Genomic DNA, 22,910 nt, shown 5'->3' on the forward strand with positions numbered 1-22,910 from the left:
AAGGTTGTATTATTAAATAGATGTCGGTGTTGAGCAGGACCGATAATCAGCATTTCCGTTTTCTTAGCGTTGAGTTGCAAAACGTTAGCGAACATCCATTGTTTAATTTCATTAAGACACGCCTCCAGCTGACTACAATCCGGCGTGTTGGTCAGCTTTAGGGGCATGTAGAGTTGAGTGTCATCAGCATAACAGTGAAAGCTAACACCGTATTTGCGTATGATGTCACCTAGCGGCAGCATGTAAATACTAAAGAGTGCAGGGCCAAGAACCGAACCCTGAGGAACCCCGCACGTTACCTTAACATAGTCCGAGGTCACATTGTTATGGGAGACACATTGCATCCTGTCAGTAAGATAAGAGTTAAACCAAGACAAGGCTAAGTCTGACATCCCAATACGCGTTTTGATACGCTCTAATAAAATATTATGATCAACAGTATCGAAAGCGGCGCTAAGATCAAGAAGCAGCAACATAGATGACGCATCAGAATCCATCGTTAGCAATAGATCATTAGTCATTTTTGCGAGGGCTGTCTCCGTAGAGTGATTTGCCCTGAAACCGGATTGAAAAGGTTCACAGAGATTGTTAGACGCTAAGTGTTCATTTAGCTGCTGTGCGACAATTTTTTCGAGGATGTTCGAGATAAACGGAAGGTGGGACACCGGCCGATAGTTTACCAAGAGATCAGGATCGAGGTTAGGTCTTTTGAGTAGAGGATGAATAACCGCTTTTTTGAATGCTAGGGGAACAGTGCCAGAGGAAAGTGATAAGTTTATAATATTTAACACTGATGGACCTAATAATACAAAAAGCTCCTTGATAAGTTTCCCAGGAATTGGGTCAAGTAAACATGTTGTTTGTTTTGTCCCATTTACACATTTTAACAATTCCTCCAATGTTATTTCATCAAAGAGAGAGAAACTATTTTGGAGGGCAGTGTCCGTCGTATATACAGTCGTATCTGTGTTAATAGAACCCAGTTGTAGCTGAGATGCATTGTCTTTAATCTCTTTTCTAATGACTTCAATTTTCTTATTAAAGAAATTCAAAAAGTCATCTGCTGAGTGGGTGGAGCTACTGGGAGGAGTCCCTTGTTGGGTTAGCGATGCTACTGTACTAAAAAAAAATGTAGGATCATTTTTGTTGAGGTGGATGAGATTTGAGTAATATTTAGCTTTAGCTGAGGTAAGCATGCGTTTATAAGTTATTAAACTATCACTCCATGCTTGATGGAAAACCTCAAGTTTAGTCGCACGCCATTTGCGTTCCAGCTTTCTACATGATAATTTCTGGGCTTTAGTTTCTTCTGTAAACCATGGGGTACGCCTTTTAGGGGCCCTTTTTAGCTTTAGCGGTGCTACACTATCAATGGTGTCGCGCAGGGCGTCGTTAAAGTTGTTAGTGAGGTTATCAATAGAGCCCACATAATTTGGGAATGGTGCCATTACCGAAGGCAGGAGGTCAGTAAGAGTCGTTGTTGTGGCAGCATTAATGTTGCGGCTGCTATAGTAGTTATTATTATTATTATTAGTTTGTTGACAATGAGTCAGAACTTCGAATTTTATAAGGTAATGATCGGACATTACTTTAGTGTACGGGAGTATCGTAACTTTAGAGGTGGTGACACCCCTGACAAGCACTAGATCTATCGTATTACCGTTGCGATGCGTGGGTTCATTTATTATTTGTGTAAGACCACAGCTATCAATTATAGTCTGGAGCGCCACGCACGGAGGGTCCGATGGGGTATTCATATGGATATTAAAGTCCCCCATTATGATTATATTGTCGGCGTGCGTCACTAGATCAGCAACAAACTCTGAGAATTCACTGATGAAGTCCGAATAGGGCCCAGGGGGGGGCGGTAGATAACAGCCAGGTCGAGAGGTAGCGGTGTGACAAACCTCATAGTGAGCACCTCAAACGAGTTATATTTATTATTTAGGTTAGGTGTAAAATTATAGTTTTCATTGTATATTAGTGCGACACTCCCTCCCCTTTTAAGAGGACGGGCAACATGTGCATTCGTATAGTTAGGAGGAGATGCCTCATTTAGCGCAAAAAAATCGTCTGGTTTGAGCCAGGTCTCGGCGAGACCAACGACGTCAAGTTTGTTGTCTCTAATGACCTCATTAACTAATAACGTTTTGGAAGATAGTGATCTTATGTTTAAAAAGCCCATATTATAGGTAGTGGGCTGTTTTGAGGATTGTTTGTTGAAATTATCCGAAGTAGTAATATTAATAATGTTGCGTTTATTATGCGTAGTGCACTTTAAATAGTTTCGACCATATCTAGGAATTGATACGACGGGAATTTTCAGATTGTTTGCTTGATGCTGCGATAAACTGAACGCATCATAGTTAGCCACCTCAGTACAATGTATGTCTGCCTCTGACACGGTCACAAAAGAAAAAACATTATGTGAGTTCTGTTTTATTTTAAGAGAATTGCTATGTGTGCAGGGATTATCCAGCCTGGCGCCGGCTAGTTCTAGTTTAAATGACTCCTTACCCGGACACTCCACGCTTCTTTGGGCCTTTCCCTTTGTTGTTGGCCCCAATTCGGCATCCCCGCTTCTGCTTCCGCTCACACCGCTTACGTCTCCTCCATTGACGGTCCCCGCTAATACTTGACTCCGCTGCTACAAAGGCCGCTCGATGTAGCCCGCGAAGTATTCCCATGCTAGCGAGGAGGTCCACCGTACATGCATCTTTCAGTCTATAACGACCCGATCTAGCCACATCCAAAATTGTCTGTCGGTCGTATGTGATCACAGAGTGTTCACGCTTTGAGCCAGCCATGAAATTGACAGAAATGACGGGTGTTTTTTGCCAAATCGCTCTACACTCCCAAGAGCGTCTTCAAGCTGCTGCATTTCAATGCGCCGCCATTTTATCAAATTATGCGGGTTTTAGCAATGTTTGAGTAAACCAGATTACACAGAGCAAAACCATGCACGCCCAGGGAGAACATGCAAACTACACACAGAGATTTGAACCCTGATTTCTTGTCTGTTTGGCCCTCTGTGCAGCCAAAAAGGAAACCAGTCTAAGCAAACAAACTCAGCCAATGTGAAATAAAGTATTAACATGAGTGTAAGTAAAAGTAAGCAAAACCTGAAAATTCTACGCTGGATGCAGAGATTTTAAATTGGGCAAGCAAAAATTACGAAATAGGATAGAGGAAATCACTTAACATTTGGTGACATAGAGTAAACACCAGCTTGAAATGTATCTTCATTTATTTTTGTGTGTGATTTATGACCCATCTGTGGGTACTTGCAAGAATGACATAAGAATCGAAACTAAATCAGGCAAGGCGACTGGACTTTGGCAAAAGATATGAACTGCAACTGTAAAGAATATTCACACGACGGATGTCAACAGGACTCATTTGGGTTGCTCTGCCGATGCTGACGTTATTATCAGGGATAGGAACAATTGTTGGCCTTCTGTTCCTGGAGAAGGCAAACCTGTGTAACAGACCAAAATGCTTTAGTTTCCTGATATACATCTAATATCTGTGGAGGGACGGACGGATGGATGGATAGGAGATGTAATTGTTATTGGGAGATATGTATGACGCAAATTACCTTCCATAGTGCATGACAGAGTTGTAGTCATAGGGAGTACCAAGGTTTCTTGTATTAATCCTCCGGAAATTGCTTTCCATTCCTGCAAGAAATTATGTTGTCAAATCTTTGTTTATATTCCTAAACAATCAATGCTCTCAGCTTGGGGGAAAGAAAAGAATGAATATATTGTTGACGTTGCCCACCACTAATGACATTCTGGAGGAGTATTCGAACATGCTGGTCCCTGTCGGATCGAGTCTGTTCATGATTAAATCCCAATGCATGGAGCAGCTCGTGTTGGATGACCTGTTGGAAAACACAACCCCGGCGACTCAAAGACACCACTTGAGCGCGACCACGACGTCCAACAAACGAGAAACAACTGCAAAAGAACAAAATCATCTGGTAGTAATACATTTGTTAAGGTTTGATGCTTGGAGTAAATTGTGTTTCCGTTCTCTACAACACACTTTTTTACAAAATGTGGCATTTACTAATGCCATTTTTATTAAAACTCCCCACATTTAGTAATGACATGCTATACTAACAGTTTAGGGCTGTCTTCAAATAGCCAAAGATTCTACGATTTGATTCGATGAAGTCTGGTTCGACTATCAACCTTGCAGTGGAATCATCTGATATTAACATCCCCTGTCCCTACCATGGGGGGAGGTGAGTTAATACCTGCTGTATTATTTTATATTTTTATCCACAGCTGATGTGCTAATTTGGTTGTATGTTGCAACAAAAGTGGCAAAGATTCTAAATATTTCTTCTGGCGAGCAATCCAAATTATTACTGCCATACAGACCTACTTTGCACTGAACAGGAAGTCTGTGTGTAACTACATAGATGTTATGTTGCTGTTGTGGTTTCACACTTGGTATCAGTATCAAGGTTGTGACAATTTTGTGATTCAACGCCTCAATTTTTTTTGTTTTAACTTACACAATCTTTTTATTTTTAGCCTTACGCTTAGACATTTAATTTTTTTCTTGACATTTTCACAACTCTCTTTATTTGACTCTTGTAATAAAATAAAATAAAAAATACAATAACAAGATTTTAATTAACCCAAACCCTAACCAATCTTGCTTGAATAGTGCTCTACATTACATAATACATTCAAAAAGTTATTGTAAGGACTGGCTTGTGCATGTATGGTGTTAACCATACCCCGAACGGGACTGGATGTCCACAAAGTCGCTCTGTCCATTCAGGGGTGTAAATTGAACACAAGTGGAAGCCGCAAATGACCGCAGACCTTGGATGATGGTCTCTCTTTCTCCAGAGGCTTGATCAAAGATAACAAAAAAAAGAATCAAAATTAAAAACCCAGAGACATTTGTGCTTAAAGTACAGTAAATAGATATTAGCAATGTGAAAGATGTGTCATGTTACATTTATGTTAAATTGTTTCGGACGGCGTGGCGAAGTTGGTAGAGTGGCCGTGTCAGCAATCGGAGTGTTGCTGGTTACTGGGGTTCAATCCCCACCTTCTACCATCCTAGTCACGTCCGTTGTGTCCTTGGGCAAGACACTTCACCCTTGCTCCTGATGGCTGCTGGTTAGCGCCTTGCATGGCAGCCCCCGCCATCAGTGTGTGAATGGGTGTGTGAATGGGTGAATGTGGAAATACTGTCAAAGCGCTTTGAGTACCTTGAAGGTAGAAAAGCGCTATACAAGTATAACCCATTTATCATTTATTAATCATTTATGATAAATGTATTCCTTATTTGACATGTTCTAGTGTGCAATACCTTTTAACTTGTGATGTTAAAATAGTTCTATTCACAAAGAACTATTTGTTCTTTGTGAATAGTTATACACTAACACTAATGTACATTGACGTGAACAAAGAACAAATATTGATGTAAAATTATTGACATGTTTGCTATTGCTTTTTACTATCAGGCTTTCTATAGCACTTTTAAGGCTAAAAGACTCAAAATATAGAGCTGTCCTATCTAGTCTTTGAGCCTTTCATACGGGTAGGCTTCATGGTTCATGCCTCAAGATAGGACAGCTATGCTCCAGCTACAGAGCCCTACAAGAGCCACAGTCCAGCTACAAAGCCCTACTAGAGCTGTCTTATCTATTCTTCAACCATCTTATCTGGGCAGCCTTCATGGTTCACAAGACAGCTCTAGTACATCGATTGTGCGATAGATTTACTATCCTGAGAATACGATAACAAGAACAAATGAGAATATTCACAGGCTTGTTGGACTTACAGTACTGGTTGGAGATGCGATACGGCACATACACGTTGCCATCAGATGATTTTGGCCAAAGGCAACCTCGTTGTGTACAAGGATCAGCATTCTCCAGACCACTTGGTATTGCTATGTCTCCAAACATAACAAGAGGTTCATCCGGGTTCTTTCCTAGGAAATGATCAACAAAGTGTAAGTCACTTCTGTTGGTCTGCAAACTGTCCCCCCTGCTACTCCGCATTAGACAAAATATTACAAGTTATACTATTGTAAAATTAATATTTTTAATTGTAAAGGATTCATACATGGAACTTGTTGTGAGAGAGCAACATACCAACATTAACGTTGGCTCTTTCCAGCAATGTGGAGACACTTAATTCCTCATCTGCAATGGTGTTGTCTGGGTGATATAGAGACATACAGTATTGTTCATCAATATTTATTGTGACAAGTAAGTGACTCATTCATTGACAGATATGTGTATGTTGCTGAAACCACTCTAACCTGAGTTCCCCTGGATCTTTTCAGAAAAACCCTGAAATAGAACACAAGGAATAGGTCAATTAAAAGGAAATACTTGCCTTTATTCGCCGTGTATTTTCAGAGTAACTTGAGTTAATCACGTGGGTGGCTGGATCGGTACAAACATTGATAGTATCTATACTCAGGTAGTATCAGTATTGGATCAACACTGGCTTGATGACATGGATATTCCTAAATTGTCTTCTGTGTGTAGGTTGCAATTTTTCACACACGCATGAACCAATCAACCATACTAGCAATACTTTTGTTTATCATTTGTTACCTTTTGTGTTTTCGTTCTGTCTCCAGATGCCAATTATTGCTAGTGCAGGGCGAAGCAACAGTGCTCACCAGCAGCCATAGCGGCTGAGGCAAGAACTGGATTGTACGTCTTGAGTCTTGACTGACACTAATGATTGTGAAAGCTGTATCTTTTTCAATTTCGCCTCCAGTATTTGCTCCCACGTTTTTTGTACTAGTTATGTTTTTTGCTGTTTGCTATTTGATTTGCTTTCATGCTACGTCACCTTTTTATTAGTTGTTTTAGAATGACTACTTTTGTGTTGTACTTTGTGCTTTTCATATTGCCGCCATTCTAGATTTAATTGGCCACACTCCACAAGCAGCTGATGAAATCCTTCAATGAGGTTTGGTCAACTGAAAAAACTTTTTAATCAGAAAGCAACAGCAGAACCAGATTCTGTATCAATATAGAATGGAATGGAATGATCTTGTACAACATTTTGTTTTCAGCACAAGCCTGTTCAAGATGAGACAAACAAACATTGCACAGAGTCAGCAAATCATCAAAGTACAGTTTATTAGAAATATCTACATGTGCAGCAGGATTCAAAACTCGTGACAAATCGAATATCGTAGTGTTTCAAAACTCTATAAAGTATGTGTGTGTGTATAATATATGCTTTTTTGATTATAAGTAGAGACAAGGGACACTGTCGAAATAAAGAATGGAAAAAAGGCATTCAATGTGTCACTTCAATTGAATAAAAATAAAAGTATATTTATATACACAAATATGTTGGTCGCTCATTTCTTACATTTATATATATATATATACCGTATTTTCCGCACCATAAGGCGCCCCGTGTTATTAGCCGCACGTTTAATGAACGGCATATTTCAAAACTTTGTTTACCTATTAGCCGCCCCGTGCTATTAGCCGCACCTACGCTACGCTAAAGGGAATGTCAACAAAACAATCAGATAGGTCAGTCAAACTTTAATAATATATTACAAACCAGCGTTCTAACAACTCTGTTCACTCCCAAAATGTAATGTGCAAATGTGCAATCACAAAAATAGTAACACTCAAAATAGTGCAGAGCAATAGCAACATCAATAACTCAACGTTGCTCATACGTTAGTGTCACACAACACACAAAATAAACATTTAAAGCTCACTTTCTGAAGTTATTACTCATCCACAAATCCCTCGAATTCTTCTTCTTCGGTGTGCTTCACTTGTTTTTTGACACCATCTGTGATGTGGACGCGCATGCAGTCGTAGATCAACAGGGACGGCGCTGCGTGAAAAAAGTCACCCGGTGTCTTCGCGTAAACGTCTATCAACCACTCGCTCATCTTTTCTTCATCCATCCACCCCTTCGAGTTAGCTTTTATGATGACGCCGGCTGGAAAGTTCTCTTTTGGCAAGGTCTTCCTTTTGAATGTCACCGTGGGCGGAAGTTTCTGGCCGTTAGCATGGCAAGCTAGAACCACAGTAGGACGACTTCTCATTCCCTGTGGTGCGAATATTCACCGTACGTGTTCCCATTGTATCCACAGTGCGATTCACATGAATATCAAAAGTCAGTGGAACCTTGTACGCGTGTCTCTTAGTAGGAGACATTTTGTTGTCTTTACAGAAAAACAAATGAAATTAAATATCCGCGAGCTTCTTCTTCTACGGGGGCGGGTGCTCACCTTGGCGGTTGCTTACAGTAGAAGAAGAAGCGCTTCCTCTTCTATGGGGGCGGTTGCTTACCGTAGAAGAAGAAGCGCTTCCTCTTTTACGGGGAAAAAAGATGGCGACTGTTTACCGTAGTTGCGAGACCTAAACCTTATGAAAATAAATATGAATATTAATCCATATATAAGGCGCACCGGGTTATTAGCCGCACTGTCTGCTTTTGACAAAAATTGTGGTTTTTAGGTGCGGCTTATGGTGCGGAAAATACGGTACACATATCCATCCATCCAAAAAAAAAATATATATATATATTTAATTTTTTTTGGGGTGGGAGGATATTTTTTTTTCACTTATAATTGTACATGTATGTTGGATTTTTTTTGTCTCTGTGTTCAGATGTGGGACAAACAGTAGAAATAGTTTAAAAAAAATAAATATTTGAACTCAATCTGGAGCAGGTTCAATCTTAGGAAGTTAGTTTGTTATATATATAAAAAATTTAAAAAAATAAAAATATTTATATATATATACATATATATACACCTTATCAAATGTTTGTTATGTAACTCACATACCCTCTTTTTTATGATTATCAACAATCAGTCAAAATGAACATGATTGTACTAAATCAGCATAAGACTATGATTTACAATTCAGTAGATCGTCTTAAATATAATCATCTTGAATGATTGGTTTATGTTCATAATCTCAAAGATTTATTGAGATTTTTTTTTTTAATATATACATAAAAGTTTCTGTGCTTACCTGTGTGGTGGAACTCTGGACAGAGCAGAGGAGGAAGCTGAGCGCTGCAGTTTGAAAGATCATGACTGGTTAAGACATGCGGCAACAAAATATCCACACAAGAAGTTCATCTTTTATATGGGAAGTCTACCTGTTGTTATCCATATACGGCATGTTACTTGCAAAAACAACAGCGGAAGAACACAAGATCCTCCTCGAATTGCACCACCATCATTTGAATAGCATCTCATTTCAAATAACTAAGATGTCTTGAAATTAGATGTTGTATTATGTAATTAAAATAAATGTAATCATCTCCAACATTTATTTTAAAAAAAGAAAAGTTTTTGTGGTTTGTAAATGGGCTTTACGTCTATAGCACAATTCTACTCAAAGTGTATAACCTCATTTATTAATTTACACATTGCTTTAATGGAAAACAATTTCAAAACGTGTGATATTATATTCTTAAGTACATTTGTTTAGTACTTAACCAAAAATAACCCATTTCAAACACATGAGCAGCTTCTGGTTTCAGCATGCGTCAAAAGTCAGCAAATACTGTTTCGTGCTTGATGTTTTAAAAAAATATATAAGCATTGTAATGTTTTTTTAAAACAACAGTTCATAAAAGTATCTGTTGATAACTTCAAATAACAAACAACTACACTTTAAAATTTAGAATAACTTACATCCATTCACATATCATTTATAATAAAATTTGAAGCTGTCCTTTTCATCTTAGCTTTTTACACTAGGTGACATATTTGTGGTTACATTGCCATAACTAAATACGCTTGCATTCCATGCTAAAAATTGACTGACCCATTTTTGGAAAACAATTTTCTCTTTCACTTTGAATGCTAAGATAATATAATAGTTAATAAGGTAATATTTTCTTACGGCTCAAAGTCATAAAATTGGAGTAGCGTTGCAGAAGTTCTGTGCATGTGATTTGCAAAACGATTGGGCAGCTTTGTAAATTGGGCAGTGACTACTTCCTTCCTGGCTAATTACCTGGTGATTGGGCTGGCTTCCATTATGTTCTGTGATCTTGCTTGTGTTTTGGGGGTTTGTGTGATTTTGGCATTTCCAGCATTTTTCTATGTGAATTTTTTAAATCCTGTGAATCAATTCCTCGAGTCATGCAAGTAATTTGATTACAAAAAATATTGTGTTATTTTCTCTCCCTCAAGAAATCTGCAAATTCTTAAAATAATAATCATGCCATCCATCCATCTATCTTCTCCTGCTTAACCCAGGTCCGGTTGCGAGGGCAGCAGCCTAAGCAGAGAAGCCCAGGCTTCCCTCTCCCTAGCCAATTTGTCCAGCTCTTCCCGGAGGAGCCCGAGGCATTCCCAGGCCAGCTGGGAGATATCGTCCCCCCAACGTGTCCGGGGTCCTCCCCATTGCCTCCTACCGGTTGGATGTTCCCATGACACCTCCCCAGGGAGGCATCTGGGGTGCTTCCTGACCCAATGCCCAAACCATCTCATCTGGCTCCTCTCGATGTGGAGCAGCAGCGGTTTTACTCTGATCTCCTCCCAAATGACCAACCTTCTCACCCTATCTCTAAGGGAGAGCCCCACCACCTGATGGAGGAAACCAATTTTCGAAGCTTGTACTCGTGATCTTGATATTTTGGTCACAACCCAAAGCTCATGACCATAGATGAGGATAGGAACATATATCGACCGGTAAATTGAGAGATTTGCCTTCCAGTTTAGCTCATTCTTCAGCACAAAAGACGTCTATAGCACAATACAGTACGATACAGTGACCACATTCTGCAGACGGCGCACCAATCCGCCTGTCGATTTCACAATCCACTCCCAACACATCAACAAGACTCTGAGGTACTTGAACTTCTCCACTTGGGGCAAAATCCCCTCCCCCATACTCTCTGAGCACATCCCCCCAGAGGGACACAGACAAATGCTTCTCCAAGTCCGCAAAGCACATGTAGACTGGTTGGGCGTTTGCCCAACCAGTGTGTGTCCCATGCACACTCAAGAACCCTGCCGAAAGTAAAGAGCTGGTTCACAGTTCCACGACCGGGACGAAAACCACACTGCTCCTCCTGAATCTGTGGTTCAACTATCCGGCATCGCCTCCTCTCTGGTACGCCTGAATAGACCTTACCAGAAAGGCTAAGGAGTGTTATCACACAATTGTTTGGAGCACACCCTTCGGTTCCCCATCTTAAAGAGAGGAACCACCACTCCGGTCTGCCAATCCAGAGGCACCGCCCCCGATATACACGCAATGCTGCAGAATCTTGTCAACCAAGACAGCCCCACGGCATCTAAAGCCTTACGGAACTCTGGGCAGATCAGCCCTTCCACCAAGGAGATTTTTAACTACCTCAGCCCCAGAAATTGGAGAGCCCACCACAGATTCCCCAGGCACTGCTTCCTTATAGGAAGACGTGTTGGCGGGATTGAGGAGGTCTTCAAAGTTTTCTCTCCACCAATTCAGAACATCTCGAGTCGAAGTCAGTAGCACACCGTCCCCACCATACACATTGTTGACAGTGCACTGCTTCTCCTTCCTTAGGCGGGGGATTGTAGACCAGAATTGCTTCCGGAAGTTGTTTTCAATGGCTTCCCCGAACTCCTCCCATGTCCAAGTGTTTGCCTTTGCGACCGCCAAAGCCACACACCGCTTGGCCTGTCTGTACCTGTCCGCTGCCTGCGGAGTCCCACGAGTCAAAAGGACATTATAGGACGCCTTCTTCATCTTGACGGCATCCCTCACCGCTTGTGTCCTCCGGTGGGTTCTGGGATTACCGCCACGACAAGTACCAACCACCTTGTGGCCACAGCTATGATCGGCTGCCTCAACAATGGAGGCACAGAACATGGTCCACTGGACTCAATGTCCTGCACCTCTCTCGTGACATGTTCAACCTTCTTCCGAAGGTGGAAATTGAAACTCTCTCTGACGGGAGACTCTGCTTGACGTTCCCAGTGTGGACCCACACAATTCGTTTGTGTCTGCCAAGTCTGACCGGCATTCTCCTCCACCATCGGAGCCAACTCTCCACCAGGTGGTGATTGGTAGAAAGCTCCGCCCCTCTCTTCACCCGAGTGTCCAAAACATAAGACCGCAAATCTGAAAACACAGTTACAAAGTAGATAATTGAACTGCGGCCTAGATTGTCCTAGTGCCAAGTGCACATATGGACATTATGTTTGAACGTTATGGATAATCTGTGACTAGCACAAAAATCCAAAAACACAAGATCAGGTTAGGTTAGGTTAAGATCTGGGCTGTCGTTTCTCCCAATCAGGCCTCTCCAGGTTTCACTGTCATTGCAAATGTGAGCCTTAAAGTCCCCCAGCAGAACAAGGGAATTACTTAGGGGAGCACGCTCCAGTACTCCCTCCAGCAAATTCAAAAGGCGGGTATTCTGAACTGCTGTTTGTTGAGTTAAGCGCAAACAACAATAAGGACCCGTCCTCTCGCCCGAAGGTGGAGGGAAACTACCCTCTCGTCTACTGGGTTGAACTCCAAAGTGCAGGCTCTGAGCCGCTGTATTGCCAACCCCGCCCGTTGCCTCTGACTGCTTGCAACGCCAGAGTGGAAGAGAGTCCAGCCCCTCTCGAGAGGACTGGTTCCAGAGCCCTTGCTGTGCGTCGAAGTGAGTCTGATTACATCCAGTCGGAACTTCTTCACCTTGCGCATCAGCTCAGGCTCCTTCCCCTCAGGCTAGGTGACGTTCCAATTCCCAAGAGCTAGCTTTTGTAGCCAAGGATCGGACCGCAAAGGGGTCTGCCTTCGGCTTCCGCCCAGTTCACATCCCGCCCGTCCTCTATGCCCCCTCCTATGACTGGTGAGCCCATTGGAGAGAAAGCCACTTTGGCTTTTCGGGCTGTGCCTGGCCGGGCCTGTGGCATGCATGCCATTGAGCTCCACCTCCAGGCCAGGCTCCAGAGGGGGTCACGGTGACCCGCATCCGGGTAAGAAAAATCTGAATCATTGTTTGTGTCTTTTCATCGAAGTTTCTGAGCTGCTCTTTGTGCGGTCCTTCACCTAGGACGTGTTTGTCTTTGGAGACCCTACCAGGGGACATAGAAGCCCCCAGACAACATAGCTCCTAGGATCATTGGGTCACTCAAACTCCTCTACCACAATAAGGTAGCAGCTCAGAGAGAAGTCATGAACACACTGTAATATGTCATTTAGTCTTAGTTATTTCAAAATTAAACCAGTTAATTGTAAAGTGAAGTGTCTTATTTTATTTTATGTATTTATAATTGGTCTTTCACCAAGCAAAAATATGTTTGATCAGATTACTGAATTGAATAAATATTCAGTTGAATGGAACATTAAGTAGAGTAAAATATTGCATAACTGCATATGTGTTTTTGAAAAAATACAATTATTTGGTGCTTACATTTTCTGGTGATCCAAACTGGATCTATACAGCACACAATTGTGAGGAAAATGCAACATTTCCACAGTTTTGACCGTTATTACTTAAAGAGAACTGGCCTTGTGAAAGATTGTTTGTCTTGGGATACAGAGGAAGTACTTACTTCTTGACTGTTGGTTGCATGCATATGTTTGAAGTGAAGTTCTCCACAGTGCAATGTAAAAACAATTAACATATTTCTGCAGCTGTTAAATCATAATATTAGAATAATTTCCCCTGGACAGTAGTCCTGTAACAAATAAACTTTATTTTAGAAGGTGTTTTATTCACCAATACTCACATTATGGTTTCTGGACGCAAACAGTTCATAGTTGGTTTTGATAACCTATTGCATTTTAACTTTAATATTATCGTTTCATGCAGCAAACATATTTTTTTGTTAAAATAATAACAAATACTCAAATACTCAAATACCTGCTTAACAACCAAAAGTATTATTTCAAAGCAAGTTATCAATTTGTGCATTAAAAAATATTATTAATCAAACGCATATGCAATTTTGCAAAATAGTCATGAGCAAGGCTGGCTTTATGTAGGAGCAAGAGGGGGCAGAGCCCCCTCAAATAAATGTATTTCCCCCTCAAATCAAAACTTTTGAATTTGGGAAAGTACATTTTAATATACTCACAAAAATAATGTATTACAAGTTTTCAAAATTATCACCAGTAGCCTAGAAATCCGCTGAAAAAGGGACACAGTACACTCGTATCATCTTCCCTCATCTCTGTCCCTTGGCTCGGCGAATCTGTGCACACATAAACAAATACATCACTCACCTCAGCCCTCAGCAAACCAGTGTCGACAAATAAAAACGAGACTAAAATGTTGACAGAAAGCAAATACAATCATATTTAATTTAATCTTATAGATGGGTGGGACAAGTTCGGAATATCACAGTTCTTTATTAGAGTCGAATATGAGAGAGGATGGAGTAAGCTATGAAGTAGAGCCAATCAGATGTGTTTCCTTGTCAGATGAGAATGTTTAATTTCTCACCGGTGGCGCCAAAACAAAAATGTGTAGATTTAACATGTTCCACATTGTTAGATGAAAGGGAAAGTGAAGCGGATACATTTTGTTTTTGACGCTGTATGATGCCATCAGCAGGTGAGTCATCATGACATCTATACAACTGTAAGTTAGCAATGTGTATTTACTGCTTCTACCACACTCATAAACAAATTATGTTGAGGTCATGCATCGCTACTCCTTTTTATAATACATACATGCCTGCTTCGCCAGAAGCGTAGCATAAAAAAACAGTTTTTGAGTTTCTCTATGTAAATAAGTGGAGAATACAGAAACTTTGCTGCATAATGCAGCTTACCTAATGAGAAACTAGTCTGAGAAGAATGTTGTGTATTATTCATAAGCAGTGTTGGGACTGTAACTCCGTTAGTTTCGGCGGTAACTAGTGATCTAACGCGTTATTTTTTATATTCAGTAACTCAGTTACCGTTACTACATGATGCGTTACTGCGTTATTTTACGTTATTTTTTATGTAGTATCGGCTAGAAACAGAAGATCTGAGTGTGTTTTATTGCTGCGCTGCAGTGACGTGCTTCTGATTCTTCTTCTGCGCTCTCTGTGTTAGTGTTATGTTCGAACGAACAAATATTTTGAGCGAACGTACTGAACCGAATCCATTCATGAACTGATTCGTTCCTTTCTCAGTTCAGTTGAGCTCCGCCGCGACCATGCCGGTATGAGTGGAACTGGCGCATCCTGTGACTCACTGAACCCTCGACGTCGGCGAACGACGCAGCCAGCTACTCATCATGGGGGCGGGGGGAGGGACTGAGCGAACGATTCGTTCACCGCGGATTAACGACATGAATCACTCAGTGAACGACAACGCTCTCACTCTCTGCTCTGCTTGCCCCAATGCGCAATACAACGTAAACCGTTGGCCAACCAAAAAGTAACCACAGAACACTATACGTGGTATAGTGTTCTGTGGTTACTTTTTGGTTGGCCAAGCGGACGTGACGACAGGCTGTCCTCACTCAGGTCCACACGGACTAGGTTTGGTCGGTATCAACACTTCAGTCATCAACAATCAGCATTAACCATTGCATCATCAGAGAAATGGATATTGAAACAGTGTAGGACTGACTTGGTAGGATATGTACAGCAAGTAGTAGACATAGAGAGAGAGATCAGAAAGTATAAGAAAAAGTGTCTACATTTGATTATTTACAATCCGAAGAGGTATTATGTGGAAGGGAGGGTGTTAGTTTAGGGTTGTAGTTGCCTGGAGGTGTTCTTTTAGTGCGGTTTTGAAGGAGGATAGAGATGCACTTTATTTTACACCTGTTGGGAGTGCATTCCATATTGATGTGGCATAGAAAGAGAATCAGTTAAGACCTTTGTTAGTTCGGAATCTGGGTTTAACGTGGTTAGTGTTAGTGTTAGTGTTATTATGCTGTTTGTTACTTATGTATGTTATGTTGCAGCTATTTAAAATAGTTTTGTCAATTTGTTCTGGCCTGAAATAAATTGGCCCTTTGAAACATAGCTTTGTCTTTGTGTGTTGTATGTAGACCACATTGCTTAGCAGAGGTCAGTGATGCAAATGCATGTCAAGTTGATCAACAGATTGTATTATTCTCCAGTGCAATAACAGTACTGAAATGAAGGCTAAAAGGGCATTGATGGGAGCTTAAAAAAAAAAAAAAGTAGAAGAAGTAACTAAATAGTTACTTTTCACAGTAACGCATTACTTTTTGGTGTAAGTAACTGAGTTAGTAACTGAGTTACTTTTGAAATAAAGTAACTAGTAACTGTAACTAGTTACTGGTTTTCAGTAACTAACCCAACACTGTTCATAAGACTACCGTACTTTTCAGTACTGTAAATGTTTTAATATTAACTATTGTGTGTACTCAAGATTAAATTCAATTTAAGAATTAGGCCATCAGTGTTGTGATGATTGATAAAATGTAGATGAAGGATACTTTATTTTATTTAACCCGGAGGGATTTCCTCCTTATTATGATCAGGGGGTTGCGTACCTCAGTGACCAGTAGAGTGGAAAAACAAGTTGCCTCTATATTGGAGTTATTATCATTTATATCTGATTTACGTATGACACCAAAAGACTTACAAAGTTTGAGAATAAATAGATATAATCAAAGCAGCATCAATCTCACACAGATTCCTGAGCCATTTTCAGAGTTAATGAGGATGCCAGTCACGTGATTCTTGACGTAGAGTCAGGAACCACAGATCCCTTCCCCATCAACAACAATGCTAATCAAGCAGACTTTGTGAGACAGAAGGATAGAAACAAAAATGATTACTTTGGGAAAAATTGTGATCCAGAACCTTACATTTTGGTGCCCGAACACAAAGAGGATGAGCAATGAATTTTAGAAGCTGAGTACTTAATGGAGGCAGCTTTATTGAAACAATATAGCATTAGCAGCATTGTTTGGCGCTGAGCATTTAAACTAACCATAATGAACCATTATAAAACAAACACTTACTGTAATATTTCCACTCTTGCTGAGATGCCGACCAATGGTATTCTCACATAATTCTGTTTGGATGAAGATTAAATTGCAATCCTTACAAAGGGTTAACAAAAAGTTGCTGCAACTAGCATGTTTTTGTATCTTTTTCGCCATCTCGGGGGATGTCAAAGTCGACCAGCCTCTCGGTCCATGGCCATATTTGTCTATTATCAGGTGAGAGATGCATGAAATATAATCTAGAATGAACTTTTAGCAAGTTTGAGACCTAGCAGGAGCAAACGCCAGCTTAGTGTGGCAACAGTAGCAGTGTAAGCTATTGTTGCCACACTGCTATCAATGCGCCACTAAAATAGACCGTCTGCGTTGGCGCTTGTAATAACAAAATCGCTCATATTTGGTTAATTTTCAGGTCAAGACATGTATATGAAGTTTTTTTTGGCGGTTTCTGGATGTTTTTAGAGAGGGTAAATAGGCGCAATAGGACCCTCAATCTGTTGACTCAATTCTTAGCTATTTATTTCGAATGCATAAAAAAAGTCAAACGTATGTGTTCTTGTCTCACGTAACGATTGGGAATGATAGACAGCGCATCTCTTTCCAATTTTTGCATATTTCTAGTATGACTGATCTGATAGTGCAGAAGCGTTACTCCAGTGACGTAGAATCTACGGAAATATTCGGAGCGCAATATTCAAAATGAATTTTGAATATATACTGAATTTGTGGCATTTTGTGATGTTTCGACTGTGTTTTCAAACACTTTGCGGAATGTAAATACAATTGCATATGGATTATTCATGGACACAATGAAACAGTGTAGTGGATTGTCCGAAGCTTAAACAGGCAACAAAAGTAGTTTAGTACAACAAATTTATTTACCCATTATCAGAAGTGCAGGTTGAATTGAGTTGGCCGTGCAGACAGACCACATGTCACTCCGGAGCAAACAAGACACACACAAGCCAAAATCACTCTCGAGTTCCGGTCTTCTGCCATTTTTTATATGTCTGTTGTGCGTCATTGTTCCTTATCGAGTGCGTCAATGTCTTGTTGTTTTTCCTATCTGTTCCATAACAACTCGAATCCTTTAGACAGTCAACACATTCTGTAGACAGGTTGGCACGACTTAATATTCACTTTTGTCCCACAACTGGTCCATTCAATGGCACAAAATACAAGAGAATTGAAAATGAGCGGACATTCTTAAAAGACACGAAATATAGGTCAAAAGGTCAGAAATTCTACGACATACCCTCCTTCCAGGGTCATAAGACCCTGGACCAAAACAATTTCTGATGTAGACCACTAGTTAAATCTCTACCACAGATAGAGGCAAAAACCTCAATGTTTTTATACGAGGCAAAAATTCCGTCTATGACCCTCCTTCAGAGCGATCGCTGTTACCAGCCTGCAGTAAAACCATCTCACAGAACACAATTAGTGGCCTACCCTTTGATTTAGTAAAGGAATAACAAATACTTTGATCATGAACATCATTGAACATAAATAGATGAATGTATATAGACTTATGACTGTAAGACATTTGCAAAAATATTTTTCCCGGCATTTGCAATGAATGTAGTTACCAATATTGTTAATTATCAATTGATTTTGAACACACAACTGAATTTCGTATGAGTCCATGTTCGATTAGAGCTCGTATAGATGGCTCGGTGGTGCCTCAGGCTGGTGGCCTGCCGACACCTCGTTGGGCTTTTGGCTGCCTTGGTGAAGAAAGAGATCCACTCAAACAGTCTGTCTCTGTCTCTTCTTGGGGTGTGGTTCAGTCCATTGGGCAGACTGTGCAATGGCATGTGCGCGCTGGCCGCTTTGGGGAAAACTCAGGTAGAGTTGGAGCTGTGGGGGCTTTGGGGAAGGCTGGGGCAGAGTATGGGGCGTGGGGCCTTGGTCCAGGCCCTCGGCTTGCTTCAGGCCTACTCGCTGCTTCGGCACTCCCGACACTTCTTTCCACAGCTGCTGGAGTCCCGGTGGACACATTGGCTGGCAACCTTAGTTGTTCTCGTCATCGCTGGCAAGGTGTTGTCTCTCCTCTCGGTTCCTTCCAGTCAGGTATCGGGTGTTGGTCCTGGATCGGCTTTGACCGTGCCCCTCTTAGCGAGTGCAAGGGAATCTGGAGTGGCTGCTTTCATCCTCAAATCTGCACAGAGGAACTGGCACACAAATTCTACATTTTGCAAACTTACCATTTTGGTCTCATGGTCTTTCCACCTTCCTAGGAAGCTGCTGGTCCTGAGAAGTGCTGATCTTGTGACTGAAGAAGATTAACCTGTTTTCTTAAATTAGGTGCCGTTGTTTGACCTAATCTTTTTGGGGAAACCATGTCGGGATATTAGATAATTCACAAAACATTTAATTACTGAATTGGCACCCTCCTTTGAGGTTGGGGTTGCTTCCGCCAACCACTGCAATTGTCAATCTTAATCATTACGTTCCTTTATCCTTGTACCGGATTGATCATATCGATTAAGTAAAACCTCAACACGCTCAAACTTGACCCAATCCAAACTCACCTCCCCCCTCTGTCCCTCTCACAGGAACAGTGTTAGTCGTAGTAATAGTAATAGTAGTAGTAGTATTAGTAGTTTCAGAAACATCCAAGAAAAAGAAAAGACAGCTGATAGTCAAGCGCAGCAAGAACAGAGGCGGAGGACAGGTCATGTTTGAGGTCACTGTTCGCTTTTGCAATAGTACTTTGATATTTTACAACACCTAGTGAATTATTGTGGCCACAATAATTCACTAAATAGTTGTATTTAATTTAGTCTATCTATGATGGGACAATGCACAGAAACATTAAGTTCAGAAACAGATATGTTCTGTACCAGATTATATCTAAATAGCTACTTTCCATCTGCAGTCCCTGGCTACCTAAATTAAAGGGATCCAAAAATCAAGCAATAAAATTATGACACTAATTAATCATAATAAATATATACATTCATAATAATCAATAATTAATCAAAAATAATCATACTGTAGCATGTAATCAATTATAAGAAAAGTCACCAAATGCCCCTTCATGGACACATACTTACCATACAATACTACCACACCTTATTTACATCATCACACAAAGACAATACATGCTCTTGTTCACATCTGTCATCATTCATAACAACAACCAAGCTTTTAACAGCCATACCTCACAATTTCCAACAAAAATGCTCTCATAGATAAATATAATACTCATTAAATTGATGTGTCAACATAATGCCCCTCTTAGTGACCGTCTGAGCAGCCTTGATTGCTCCAAAGCCACTTTTTAATTTTAAATTTTCTATTCCTTTTGTTATAACGTGGAGAAGGCTAATTGGTCTGTACATGTTCTGGTCTTCTTTATTTCCTGCTTTATGGATTTAATTATAGTAGCAGTTTCTCGACGTGGTAGGGAAAGTGTTTTCCGTTATTGATTTATTTATCAATTGTTGTTATACGAGCAATAATACAATCCTTATATGTTTTTAGGAAGATAGTGTCCAACCCATATATATATATCTCTAGATCGTGAATCTGATAATGCAGTGAAGATTTTGTTTAACTTTGTTTCATTTGTTAATTCTAAAATTAGTCCGTCCTGAATAAATGACAATTATTTGTACTGATTTTGAGGGACTCTTTATTCAGGGTTTGTACAGACTGGATGAAATGTTCATTAAAATTATTACTTATGTCCAGACTGTCTGCGATAGTAGCGCCATTGATATTTAATGTTATAGTGTTGTTTCTTGTTTGCTCTCTTTCCGTAAGTTTGTATCTGGTTTTCCATAACTCTCTATTGTTCCCTTTTGCAGCTTTGATTAATTCTAAATGAAAGTGAGCCTTAGACTTCCGCATAAACATTGTAACTTTGTTCCTCCAAACTTTTAAAATCATACGATCTGTATTTAGACCTGTTTAGTCCTCATGTCTTTATTAGAATCCAAATTGTTTTATTAATCCAATGGTATTTTTATTTTACACTCTTTTTTCTGGTTTTGTATTCGTGTATTTACAGATGTTCTCTTTGATTTTTGTCATCCAATTGTAATTCTAGTAGGGCAGCTTATAATTTGTATCATGTAGAAGCCGTTTATAATATCCTTAAGTTTCTTTCTACGCGTCTTATTTAACCAGTCCAGATTAAAGTCCCCCATGACGTTACTTCTTTCATACTATGCTGTTTGAGGATGTCTGAAAATGAATCAAGAAAAATGTCTTTGGCTGTGGTCGGTCGGTATACTACAATTACCTTGAAATACATTTCTGAGGAAAATTAAATTAAATAACATTTTAACATACTCAAATTTATCTACTTTTAATGTTTCCCTTTCATAAATCATAATTCCTCCCCCCTTTGTCACTCGATCTGTCTTTTCTGTAATCTTGTCCCCCGGGACATTAATTAGAGCGAAAGTTGTTGTGGGTTTTAACCATGTCTCTGATAGACAAGGTAATCCGGATTAGAGTCTGACAGTAACTGCTGTATTTGTTCAGTATGTTTCCTGTGGTAGAAAGTTTAATAATGCGGACACGTTTGTTACTGAATACTTTCTACAGACTTCTGTCTCTCTGCGACTTTGTGTATGTAATAAGCAACTATAAATATTTGATATGCTTAAATTTTGTTTTAGCTCAGCTGTTGTGTAGCTGCTAGCTCTTTGTAGCCTACTGCAGGAATGTCCCAATTGCAACCAATAGCTATGTTTTTAACAGACAACTGAAATAATTGAAAATGTGGTATTAGCGTATCGGTTCAATCAGCGGCAGCTACGCCCTGTTTTATCATTTGACCTACATTTTTGGTTTCGTAGGCAGGACAGAGGGAACAATGTGGGTCATTAGTTGTCCATCTTATACCATTCTAATTGTTGTAAGGATAGTTCACATGAGCGGCCATACCTTGAGTCCCACCATATATAAGAGTCAAAAGGCTCCTATTATGAGTCGTCTAATTGGTGTTCGTACACTTTGGCGGTTTGGGTGGCAGGACACACGGACGCACCTCCGTCAACCAGTGCTAGGACAGTTGGAGCAGTCCCCGTCTTCCATTCGTTCCTGGGAGGCGTCCCCAGTAGTTGTCAGCTGATGTCGTGCTGTCAGGCAACATCAGGAAGTTCCTTCTGTGCGGTATTGAATTGTCAGGGCACAGTTCGTAAGCAGGTCATTACAAGGTGTGTGCAGGTTGACCACAAAGGAATGCTTCAAAGATTGCGTTGAACATTGTCCGTTGACACTTATGTCCAGAAGGAGTCTGTTTGTATCCTGCTGTTCGTCCTGCTGTCACACCTGTATTTTTTGTGAGCATGTTCTGGCTACAACTTTGGAGCTTGTCTTGTTCAGAGAAGCTGGCAGTCCCCCGGCTGCACATCCTTTCCACCCTCGCTTGACCTAGCACAACCGTGGCTACCACCCAAGTCCGTCTGTATGGTTTTACGCTTTGTTGAGGTTTTTTTTTTTCCTCCAGAATTTGGAACTCAAAACATGTACACCCATCGTTTTCATATCCTCTCGGTTAGTTCAATTTTGCATATCACGTTTTAAAATTACAGTCTTAACTATCCCATTAATTGCTAATCAATAACCTTAATTCAAAGATTATACGTACTACTTCATGTGTATTTAAGTACCCTTTTAATTCACTTAAAGATTATCTATAAGTTAATTTAAACTATCATTTGTCTATCAGTAGGCGCGAGCAAGCTGTCATGCTTGCACTCTGACCTCCTGCTGTACGTGATATTCTCCAAAACAAAATAATGTATTTATTCACGTTTCTCCTTATCTTTCAGCTAAATCTTTTAATATTTTAACTTTTAACGTCCGCACTGTGTTTATTTTTATTGTCTGCATTTTAATTTTGCTTTTATTTTCTTTCATTTCACTTTGTTGCATGAAAAACGCCACACAAACAAAGCTGCATATCCTTTCCTTGCCTGTCTCCGACTGGTTATCCAACCTAGTCACAACAAAACACACAAGGCCATGCTCTAGGCGCCAGCCCTA

General features: G+C 40.3%; 1 protein-coding gene and 1 long non-coding RNA gene across 3 annotated transcripts in view; one reads left to right on the plus strand and one right to left on the minus strand.

The window, feature by feature from the left end:
* The window catches only part of LOC133645312 (uncharacterized), a 44,555-nt gene that overhangs the window by 13,742 nt on the left and 7,903 nt on the right, over positions 1–22,910 (plus strand). The window contains exon 11 of one of the 2 annotated variants that reach the window (XR_009824974.1): positions 6,628–8,013. The exons of the other annotated variant lie outside the window; for it this stretch is intronic. This is a non-coding gene — a long non-coding RNA (uncharacterized LOC133645312). Of the gene's footprint in view, positions 1–6,627; positions 8,014–22,910 lie in introns of those variants that run through there. 2 annotated transcript variants of the gene reach the window in all.
* LOC133645311 (low choriolytic enzyme-like) lies at positions 3,236–9,130 on the minus strand. Its single transcript, XM_062040194.1, has 8 exons — positions 9,014–9,130; positions 6,301–6,331; positions 6,131–6,196; positions 5,815–5,967; positions 4,757–4,874; positions 3,784–3,962; positions 3,599–3,680; positions 3,236–3,478 (listed from the first exon to the last, which is right to left on the minus strand). The coding sequence occupies exons 1-8, from the start codon at positions 9,074–9,076 to the stop codon at positions 3,316–3,318; spliced, it is 855 nt and encodes a 284-aa protein (XP_061896178.1). The 5' UTR covers positions 9,077–9,130; the 3' UTR covers positions 3,236–3,315.

The sequence above is a fragment of the Entelurus aequoreus genome, unplaced genomic scaffold (genome assembly GCF_033978785.1).
Source record: "Entelurus aequoreus isolate RoL-2023_Sb unplaced genomic scaffold, RoL_Eaeq_v1.1 HiC_scaffold_36, whole genome shotgun sequence".
In the NCBI taxonomy this organism is placed as follows: Eukaryota; Metazoa; Chordata; class Actinopteri; order Syngnathiformes; family Syngnathidae; genus Entelurus; species Entelurus aequoreus.

What these genes read in the sequence shown, in the direction of transcription:
- LOC133645311 (XM_062040194.1), bottom strand. Translation starts at nt 9,076, where the DNA reads ATGATCTTTCAAACTGCAGCGCTCAGCTTCCTCCTCTGCTCTGTCCAG. An exon ending in CCTCCAGAATGTCATTAGTG is followed by an intron (nt 3,681 to 3,783) that starts GTGGGCAACGTC and finishes AATTTCTTGCAG; the next exon opens with GAATGGAAAGCAATTTCCGG. An exon ending in TCTGTCATGCACTATGGAAG is followed by an intron (nt 3,479 to 3,598) that starts GTAATTTGCGTC and finishes TCTGTTACACAG; the next exon opens with GTTTGCCTTCTCCAGGAACA.